This window comes from Sardina pilchardus, chromosome 14 (assembly GCF_963854185.1).
Source record: "Sardina pilchardus chromosome 14, fSarPil1.1, whole genome shotgun sequence".
NCBI lineage: Eukaryota > Metazoa > Chordata > Actinopteri > Clupeiformes > Clupeidae > Sardina > Sardina pilchardus.
This window is the reverse complement of record NC_085007.1, coordinates 21,441,779-21,452,096: the sequence shown is the minus strand read 5'-3', so window position 1 is coordinate 21,452,096 and position 10,318 is coordinate 21,441,779. Positions and strand designations below refer to the sequence as shown.

At 40.4% G+C, this 10,318-nt stretch overlaps 2 protein-coding genes across 2 annotated transcripts in view; both read left to right on the top strand.

Annotated features, from left to right (window-relative positions):
* The first annotated feature begins 1,028 nt into the window (after positions 1-1,028).
* On the top strand, positions 1,029-5,696 carry clic3 (chloride intracellular channel 3). The gene is made up of 6 exons (XM_062555069.1): positions 1,029-1,421; positions 2,869-2,978; positions 3,284-3,409; positions 3,869-3,975; positions 4,179-4,354; positions 4,717-5,696. The coding sequence occupies exons 1-6, from the start codon at positions 1,386-1,388 to the stop codon at positions 4,879-4,881; spliced, it is 720 nt and encodes a 239-aa protein (XP_062411053.1). The 5' UTR covers positions 1,029-1,385; the 3' UTR covers positions 4,882-5,696.
* Positions 5,697-6,471: 775 nt separating this feature from the next.
* Positions 6,472-10,318, top strand: part of pnpla7a (patatin-like phospholipase domain containing 7a) — a 42,574-nt gene continuing 38,727 nt past the window's right edge. The window contains exons 1-7 of the mRNA XM_062554127.1: positions 6,472-6,571; positions 7,245-7,343; positions 7,744-7,831; positions 8,011-8,093; positions 8,649-8,737; positions 9,042-9,182; positions 9,914-10,073. Of these exons, the coding sequence (XP_062410111.1) occupies positions 7,245-7,343; positions 7,744-7,831; positions 8,011-8,093; positions 8,649-8,737; positions 9,042-9,182; positions 9,914-10,073 (660 nt within the window). The 5' untranslated portion in view covers positions 6,472-6,571. The remainder of the gene's footprint in view (positions 6,572-7,244; positions 7,344-7,743; positions 7,832-8,010; positions 8,094-8,648; positions 8,738-9,041; positions 9,183-9,913; positions 10,074-10,318) is intronic.

Genomic DNA, 10,318 nt, shown 5'->3' with positions numbered 1-10,318 from the left:
TGAAACGTCGTTTGATTAATTTCGCCAATCACTTTCATTTTAATGATTAAATGAGACGGATATGCGGAGCATTTCTCTCCCTCTCCGTTGACCAAAACGTTGCTCTGGCATCTCTGCTGGACTGACTGAGTTATAGGCTACGTCGAGTGAGAGAGCTGTGAGGTAGGCTGTAAACATTCGAAAACGTGGGCGGTCTATGTTGCCCCCTTGCGGTTGCAGTTTTCCCGATGCTTCGGGAGTCCCGATGTGCGGGAATGAAAGGAGCATTCTCAACCCGTACCATCTGTAGCATGTATTACATTCGTTCAGGAGGAGATTCACTCATAGTAACTAATCACATGCTATTCAGTCCATGTTGTGCATGATTAAACTTTGAGCGTCCCACCTGTTGATGTGTATATATACAGTGCTGTATATTTTGCTGTGTGCTGTATATGTTGGTGTCAAACATGGTTAATATCAATGATCTCCGAGTGAAAAAAATGGATATCAGATATCACATTTAATGAAGTCATCTTGGTGTTATGACTAAGCGTAGGTGTGCATTTTTGTGATTAATCCAAAATAGAGGCACAGCAAGTGTTATTGTAAAATTAAAGACTTGTCATACATTTTATGCATATTTTAAGCATGTCTTGTTAATTTCTAAATATTGTCAATCTGCAAAATGTTGAAGATCCTGATACTCAAATTTGCAGGTTGTATGTTAAGATCATTAGTATTGTAATTAAACTGAATGGTAGCCTACAACACCATTAAAAAATATAATTGTTTAGAATTTGTCATTAAGACAACAACTTGCACCTTCAGACAGGTTTATATTGAAATGCAGTATCTTGTTTGTTCACATGCTAATTGTTTTGTGTTAAAAGCATCTGATTTAAAGCTCACAACAATGCAAATGATACTGCATGACAGTGAAGAATGGGTGTGAGTGTGTGTGTGTGTGTGTGTGTGTCTGTGAAAGGTTGCACAAGTTGGACAGGTTTGCCAAGTGGATGCATGCTCAAACTGTTGAAGACAGCTGGGTGTGTCAAACAAGGAGGGAAGAGGACAGAAGGAACGATAGAGACACAGAAGAGGACAGCCTGAAAAGCATTCATTGATCTCGACCACAGTGTAAAGAACAAAAGGAGAGAAAAAAACTACAGTACAGTGACATTGACCGGCAAGTCCGTCAAAGTTTTGCTGTCCAGCTACAGGCTTGGCCTCAGAGGGACTAAGAGGAAGCCTCAGCACATACATCCTCACAGATCACTGGCGTATCTATCAAATTGGATGAAAGACTTTCGTTCTTGGCATATGGTGTCTCTTCGAAGTGGACAGCTCATAGACAAGCAGAAGTGAGGTGAAACGAAAGGAAAGGAGGAGGAGGAACACATAATATGGCAGAGGCACCCAAGATCGAACTGTTCATCAAGGTAAAGAGCTAAGTGTGAAGGGTACAACAGAGAAAATGTGTTGCGTCTTTGGCTCTAATGTCAGGCCACTTATTACCGCTTACTATGACTGCTTTTAGCTTTTTTTATGAAGTCGCAAAACAGTTTCTTGGTGTACTGACAATCACTGCCATATCAAACCACCCTGTATCACATTTAACCTAGCAGAACAGGAGGAGCTTTGTGAGATTCTTAAACTAAAAGAACAGGTCAAACCACCTGTTATTCTTTCTCATCGTCGTTTCAAATAGTAGAAGGTTTTAGGGTTTGCATTGATCAGTATACTTTTTGCATTGGACGACTTATTTTCAAACAAATTAACACTTTATTGTTCATTGAAATGGAGGTTTTTTTTTCAATCATATAAAATGGCATGGTTGATGGTGTGTGATCAGTACATGACAAACAAGAGGAGCAATCTAGTTTAATAGTGAGGAGTACCATTTCACATGTGTTCCATTACTGTAAGTTGTTAACTGTAATCTTATGGCACAGCTGAAGTTGAATTGACAACAAAATTGAATGAAAATTGAACTGCCTAAAAGGGTGTGAGCCTGAACACTTGTTGCCAGAGAAATCAAACACAGGAAGAAACAACAAAAGAAAGAAGAGTGCACATCATTGTGTGTGTGTGAGTCAACTTGAAAAGGGATGGAGAATGTGAGTGTGTTATCTGTATTGCTCATAAGCAACGAGCCACCCAATGAGAACAGAGGCTTGACCCATCTGTGCTGATCTGAATCTGACTTACGCTTTTGGTGGAAATGCCTGTGCTTATGTTCTGACACATGAATAGCTCTTGACAACTGTGATGAAGCTGACAGCTACAGAAATAAAGTACCCAGGTATATGCATGAACTTTGTTGACCTGCACGATGTACAGTGTAGAGTATGCATATAGCTTAGTAAGCCAGGTGCAAACACATGATAAATATATGCTATTGGTGAGTGATGCTTCATGACATTTTGTTTCTTTTCAACTGACAAAGAATGACATCACATCTGTGGATTTGCTTGCTTAGAAGCTCACTGAAAATATGTGAAAGTATTCAATCAGATAAGAAAAGAGGTAGAGCACAGGAAAAGCTCAGTCTGGCATTCAGCTCCTTCCTTGAGTTTCTTATGAAGGTGACATTCAAGCTATAAAGTTTCTCATGAAGGTGACATTCATGAAGGTGACATTCAAGCTATATGAAGGCCTATATGGGTTTTTATTCTCACACCAAATGTGGCAAGAATAATGTAGAAACAGCTGTCACGTATGTGGCTACATTCCAACTATGAACTAAAAAAAATGAAAGGTCTGTTTTTACTAACCGGCAGGGGGCAAATTCATTGCAAAGCAATACGTTTGCTATATTATCGGTGGTACAGTACATGTAAATGCCTTCAACTCCTGTTCTTTGCCCTGTGTGTGTCTCCTCTGTAGGCGAGCGACGATGGAGAGGGCGTGGGAAACTGCCCATTTTGCCAGAGACTCTTCATGATCCTCTGGCTGAAGGGTGTTAATTTCACCCTCACCACTGTTGACATGAAGAGGTACATGCTGCTTTTACTGGGAAAACCCCCCACTCACACCACTTCAATGAATGTCATCACTTCAGTCAATATGATGTACTGTATACTGAAGAGGAAAATTCTTCACAAAGGACAATGTTACTCAAACTTGTGTTAGAAGTAGGGTTATTATAGGCTACTATTAACAAAATAGGAAGAACGGTTTATCAAATGTGTCCTATCACAGATTTGAAATACTTGTTTTGCTAGTACAATCTGTTTCATATCTAATCAGTGCCATCACTTCAACATTATATTTCTGATAAGTCTCATTTCATTCATTCAAGGGCTCCAGAGGTGCTCAAAGATCTGGCTCCAGGATCACAGCCCCCTTTCCTCATCTACAACGGAGAGGTACGCACTGACACCAACAAGATTGAAGAGTTTTTGGAGGAGACTCTGGCACCCCCCCAGTAAGTGATGACTGACAATGCTGCCTTTCAGCCTGGGTCCACTGCACAACACACAGTTGATGTTTATCTAATAGAATGTCTGTGGCAGAGGCAGGGAGACATGTTAATTTACTAAGGAAAATACACAGACACATGCTTTTCAAATAATGTCCATCAGGCAACTCTGAAAATATATTAATCTGACTTGTTTCATGTCCTTTACCACTCTGACATTGCATTGTCTTTATATTATTATCATTATTATTATTATTATTATTATTTTATTTGTATTATTATTTTATTATTATTATTTCATGTATTTTATTTTTTTCTCCTTCCTCCTCTATAATGTAATATTATCTTATTATCTTATCATCTCTTGTTCCTTCATTGTTTCTGTAATCTCGGCTTCATTGAAAATGAGGGTTACCCTCAATGACTCTCCGAGAATGAATGAATGAATTGAATTCTAATGGTCAGGTTCCCAAAGATGAGCTGCCGCTACAAGGAATCCAACGGTGCTGGAGACGATATCTTCCACAAGTTCTCTGCATACATCAAGAACCCAAATCCTGGACTCAACGAAAGTAAGGATCTCTCCTGTTCTGATTGATCGAAGATATTTTGGAAATATTATCAGGGTGAAAAATGTTTCTGACCACAGAAAAAAACATGAGCATATCAACAGTAAGGTTGTTACCTCACTGTCACAAAAAAAGAGTTGTTGGAAAAAAATGCTCTCTAAAATGCAGATGCATAAAAATTGTGATATTTTTGTATCCTTCATCAGTGTTGGAGAAGAAGTTTCTGAAGAGTCTGATGAAACTGGATCAGTACCTTTTGACTCCACTCCCATGCGAGCTGGACAAGAACCCAGACTCGTTGGAGTCAACACGAAATTACCTGGATGGAGATGCTCTCAGTCTTGCTGATTGCAACCTGTTACCCAAGCTGCATATAGTCAAGGTTCGGCCACAATACCCACAGTTGTATCCTCTAAGAACATGCTAAGATTAAATCTGTCTTTAAGCGGGGTGCACTGCATGTACTAGCTACAGCACCCATACCACACATGCTCACAGGGATATGGGTTTGAGTCTAGCCTGGGTCACTTCTCGATCCCACCTCATCTTGATCTCCTTCTGGCTTCTTGTCACTATCTTCACTGTCCTATAGTTTGAAGACTGAAAAGCCACCTAAAATGTTAAATAAAAAATCTATTTAAATATATATATATAATATCTCTCTTTGAGCAAATATATTAAAGTAAAATATAAAACATTTTAATTGCTTCACTCATTGTGCTTCTTCTACACTCTCTTCTATAGGTGGTGTGTAAAAAATACCGGAGCTTTCAGATTCCTAAAGCTCTGGCTGGTCTGACCCGCTACCTGGCAAAGGCTAACGAGCAGGACGAGTTTCGCTACACCTGCCCCAATGACGCAGAGATTTTGTGGGCCTATCACTCTGTGGCCAAATACCTCAACAAGTGATCAAGGATCAGGGCACAGCTAGGAAGGAACAGGAACACTGGAATGTACAGGAGATCATAAACACAACCACAGCAACAATATACTACTACTACTGCTAGGCTACTACTTCTGCTAATACTATATTATACAGCAAAATTGTTATTTATAACTGTCATCATGAAATGTACAAGAACTATATAATTAGAACCCTAAGTGCTGATGATAACACTGTTGTAGGCTATGCATGTGCCGTGCCTATTGACAACAATATTCTGAAAACATGTTGAAAAGACAATAACTCAATAACAATGGGTAGGCCTACCTCTACATGGACAAAATGCTAAATAATTTCTTGCTGTTGTTCCTAGATACATTATTATTGCAGTTTACAGGTTTTTATTTCTTTGGTAACAAATTGCAGCTTAAGGCATACTGTATTACAGCTTTAAAGTGAACTTTGGAGATTTGATAGCTTTAGAAATAATTTCACTGTGGCAGAAGCAATATCTAACTCTGTATCTTGGTTGATAAAGAGACTTTCAAAGTTTAATAGCAGTTTTCTATGGGTGTGATGTTTCGTGAAGGCGTTGTCATTTCTCAAAGGAAAGGAAGAAGGTGGTAATTCTGTTCTAACATCTTTCTGACCTCCCTATCCAGAAAATCTATTCCTCTGACTGATAAACAGCCTTTGAACGTCAACAGAAATCAAGTGAGCCAACAGAAAATGTTGGTGTCACCTTTACTGTAATACAGACTTAGGCTACTTATCAATCAAGCATAGTTTTTCATTACATCAAACAAGTGTGTATATCTTATTAATAAACATATTAAAATAACTTTGATTCTGCTTTGATTCTGTAGGCTAGTTTATAAGCCTAGTTTCATGCTGAGTGTAGCCCGGAAGCCTAATTGAACCATTAGGCCTATGACTTTTTTATATGGGGTGTATCTTTGAACGAAAAGATCGCATGACTTACAACAACAGCAGACCATAATTTCCACACACAGACCCACACCATTCGGCAGACCTACCAGAACCAAACACATAGATCTGTCAAGATGCCATATGGGCTGTTAGCAGCGTTTTGACCTGTGTCTGGCTGCCTAACCAATAGGGCACAGACCACTGTTCTAAGGTTTTGCCAGTGGTCCCTGCATGCACAATTATATTATAGCCTAGTTGTGGTAATCAGAGACCGTTTACTATGGACATTCTCTGGTGGTAGGCTGATCCCTACTATTTTTCAGAAAAATAAAAATAATAATAGGCTAAATAAATAATCCTCAAGTTTGTGGCCCCTGGACCATAGGCTATGGATCACAATCAGATGAAAATAGCCTGATAGAAAGGGGGGAAAATGTATAGTCTAAGCATTTCAAAATCATCAACAATCTACTTACTAAATTCAGCATTTGAAATGATGAGGGCTGTTGCAAAAACATAAATTAAATCCACACATTCCCCCAAAATAAAGAGGATATGAAAAAAATGCTTCCATCGCAACGAGGATCCCAACAAGCTTATCTCTGATAGGATAAGGCGCACCGTGAGTAACCAATAGCCATGCGACGTAATTTGCTACGTTCCACACTGACAGTAGCCGACATCAACAAATATTGCACAGAGGGAGGGTGGGAAAGTAACGCTAGCCATATGAAGTTCTATAATATCTGAAGCCGTGGGAAGAACCCTTAAATAGGGGGTTGCAAGGTAAGGCAGATGTGTCAACATAGGAAAATGAGTAGTTAGCAAAAATGTCATGATTTAAGGAAGCGTGAAAATAGTCACTATTTTACTTGACGTGAGTTAACACGTTAGCTTCTAGCTAGCTTATTAGCTCCGAAGGTGTACGGCAAGAAGATGCGTCTGTTAGCTTTCATCGCCAAAATAAAGTTCAAACCAAAAGGCGAGTGGTGTGTCTAGACAAGATAAAACAAAATTACGACTTTTCATGCATGCATGTTAATAATGTAATTCTTAGACAATGTGTTGCCACCTCAATAAATAGATAAGTGGCATTAGGGCATTGCTAGCTAGCCCCCACTCACTCACTCATAGGACACACGCATAACGTTACTTATGAAGAAGGTTAGCAGCTTCTAAGAAGGTTCTTACAACTCAATGTTGCTATATTTCTAGCCTAATAAACAAATACGTCACTGTAACATAGTAAGTCCAGCTGTATGTCAGTGAACATTAGCTGGCAACGACACTATTTCATTCGTCTTTTTACCCACTGGAAATGTGTTGCATGTTGCAATCTAATAAGAACTTGCGAGGTAATACAAAATTGCACGACATTTCTGTAAAACGGGTTTCTTGATCATATATTCACTGGTTACGTAGTGAGTGATAGTTACAGTGTGCTGAAAACATTTGGCAGATGTTGGCAGAGATGGAAGCAGAATGGACGAGTTCTCCAGGGAAGGACTTCGGACAACGGCTGCAAAAGTTTGTGGAGGAAAGGATGCAGACCACAATGGTAATAGATCTTGTTTTTCACAGTCTGTGGTCTTGTTATGTTGCTCTGGGTACTTGTGGGACAATATACAGTATGTATGTGTTAAATGTGAAACTGTAGGTATTGTGAATGTGGAAACACCAGTAATCACAGATTATATCAGAATGTTTTGACAGTTTTGATTGTTGACAGTAAAATATCTCTCATTGCTCACGAGTCAGTTTTACCCACACCAAGTTTATGATCAGTAATGTTATATAATCATTTCCAGTCTTTAGAAATGAAGGTCCTCATATTTACCCGTTGGTATGATGTGTGTGTGTGTGTGTGTGTGTGTGTGTGTGTGTGTGTGTGTGTGTGTGTGTGTGTGTGTGTGTGTGTGTGTGTGTGTGTGTGTGTGTGTGTGTGTGTGTCTTCACAGCTGACTGGTGTGCTGATTGGTGCAGTGGTGGCAGTTTCACTGATTGGCATCGCTGTGCTCTTTCTCTACCGGAGATACAAACTGTCCAGTCAGTGTCTGAACACTCAATCCCCCAGAAAACTTGTAGCATCTCATCCAATACAAATAATGAATAAATAAAAGGCTAATCCACATCCTTTCAAAAAAATCACATTAATGTTGTTTTCATCACATCCATTTTTTGAAGTGTTCAAACGAGCCAAACGAAACATTTCTATTCGCAAACAGGTGGGCAGCAACCTGGAACCCCCCGATATCGTTTTAGGAAAAGAGATAAGGTGATGTTTTATGGACGAAAGATCATGAGAAAAGTAAGTAACCCCCCCAACCTCTGAAATAACTCCAACTACTCACTGTGGGCTTCAGATATTCAGGATATTGAAATCCTGGAGTTTAAATGCAAACTGTTTTCTGTCCTTCTGCGCCCCCCCTAATGATGGGAGTTGGCTGCTTTGAAATAGCCCCCCTTTGCCTACCCTCTATTGTGCAATTGTAAGCCATATCCTTTGCAGCTCAGCCAACTCCAACACATACTGTAGCACGTTGTTTCCAGCAGTTCACTATTGCTCATCTACATGTAATAGTCAATGGGCCCTTCTCAACCTCTCTCCTTGATCCTTGATCCTCGGTCCTCCGGCTCATTCCCATTGATCTATAAAGAACACTGGATAGACTATCCCACTGTTGCCGCCCCATCATTCTTTATGGATCAGTGGGAACGAGCTGGAGGACCGAGCAAGGAAGGAAGGAAGGAAGGGAGGATAGATTAAAAGACAAATGAGAAGAACCTACAGTCTTTCATACATCTGTATTGATGTTTATTCTCTGTCCCTAATCTCCATCTCCATCTTTTACACCACTCGTAGGTCCAAACTCTGTCCTCAACCCCAGGGCCAACATCCATGTCCAAACAGCGTCCACGCAAAAGGCCCAAAGTCCTAAGCATCGCCCGCAGGTATATATGTGACCTCGTCACTCCCCACCTCTCTCCCTTTATCCTACCTGAACCTTAAGTAACATTCCGATAAAGAAGGAAGGAGTAATTTTCAGCATTATGCATGATTGTCAGTATGCTGCAATGCAATGTTTAAATTCTACGGATCATCTGACTGTTAAACATTCTGTCCCTTTCAACAACAAGTCTATTTGCCACAATATCTGTCCTTGTCTTTGTGGGATTGGAGTTTTTGATATGAAGGGTGGGGAGTCCATTTTGTGTTTCTCTTTGTAGTTAGTCGCTTGGTTTGTTTGTGTTTCAGGATCCTGCGCATCAGGAAGGAGCCCCCCACCCTGCAGCCCAAAGAGCCCCCTCCCTCTTTGCTGGAGGCGGACCTCACCGAGTTTGATGTGCAGAACTCCCACCTGCCCTCCGAGGTGCTCTACATGCTCAAAAACGTCAGGTCAGTGGTGCACACATACAGTAGCCCTCGTTTGGGACTTCCCTTCTCAGTTCTGTTGAGCCTTATCGATGGATATATTTAGATACTTACATATTTGCATATTTTTTTAGATTTAGACACAGCACAACAGAACATAGCACAACACAACAAGATACACTGGTGTGCATACGTTTAGGAACTCATGCTAGTTGACTAAAGAGGATTTTTTTTTTTTGGGAATGCCTAATTTGAAAAAAAGAGGGAAAATCCAACTTTTAAGGACCTTAAGACCAACTTCCAAAATGCCTTCCCTATTTTTACTCAGCTGTAGCATGCATGGGTTCCTAAACTTATGCACATCAGTGTAGATAAACGCTCTATAGAGCATATTTAAGACAAGTAGAAAATGCATGTGTAGTCTCTGTGTGTGACAGGAAGTATTGAATGTTTGTGAATACAATTTTCTTGATGTTTTCTTGATGTTTCATTTTGTAAAGATCCTTCTACTTTGTACATTGATTGCTCATTCCATACATATTAACATGAAGGACCTTATTGTGTGTGTGTGTGTGTGTGTGTGTGTGTGTGTGTGTGTGTGTGTGTGTGTGTGTGTGTGTGTGTGTGTGTGTGTGTGTGTGTGTGTGTGTGTGTGTGTGTGTGTGTGTGTGTGTGTGTGTGTGTGTGTGTGTGTGTGTGTGTGTGTGTGTGTGTGTGTGTGCGTATATAAACACACACATGCCTGTTTGCAACAGAGTGCTGGGTCACTTTGAGAAGCCACTGTTCCTGGAGCTGTGCAGGCACATGGTGTTTGTCGAGCTGCAGGAGGGCGAGGGGCTCTTCCGCCCGGGCGACGACGACGACAGCATCTTCGTTGTGCAGGATGGACGCCTCGAGTTGTGCATCCATGAAAATGTGAGAACCCAAACACTAAGACAACACGGACACATGGGACGTGTGCGAAAATAGCTTGTTTTAGATACAACAGTGTGGGAGTGTGTAAACAATATTATAGACATTTTAGTTGTAATTCCTACATTCAGTGAAGTAGATGAGTCTTTTTCTGGTGGTGTGATTTGCTGTGAAGATCTAAAGTAACAAAGAGCCTCTAGTCTTTAAGTCCTGCTGATTTGAGCAGGGAGACAAAGGGAAGAGCTTGG

What these genes read in the sequence shown, in the direction of transcription:
- clic3 (XM_062555069.1), top strand. Translation starts at nt 1,386, where the DNA reads ATGGCAGAGGCACCCAAGATCGAACTGTTCATCAAG. An exon ending in GAGACTCTGGCACCCCCCCA is followed by an intron (nt 3,410 to 3,868) that starts GTAAGTGATGAC and finishes TCTAATGGTCAG; the next exon opens with GTTCCCAAAGATGAGCTGCC. An exon ending in AAATCCTGGACTCAACGAAA is followed by an intron (nt 3,976 to 4,178) that starts GTAAGGATCTCT and finishes ATCCTTCATCAG; the next exon opens with TGTTGGAGAAGAAGTTTCTG.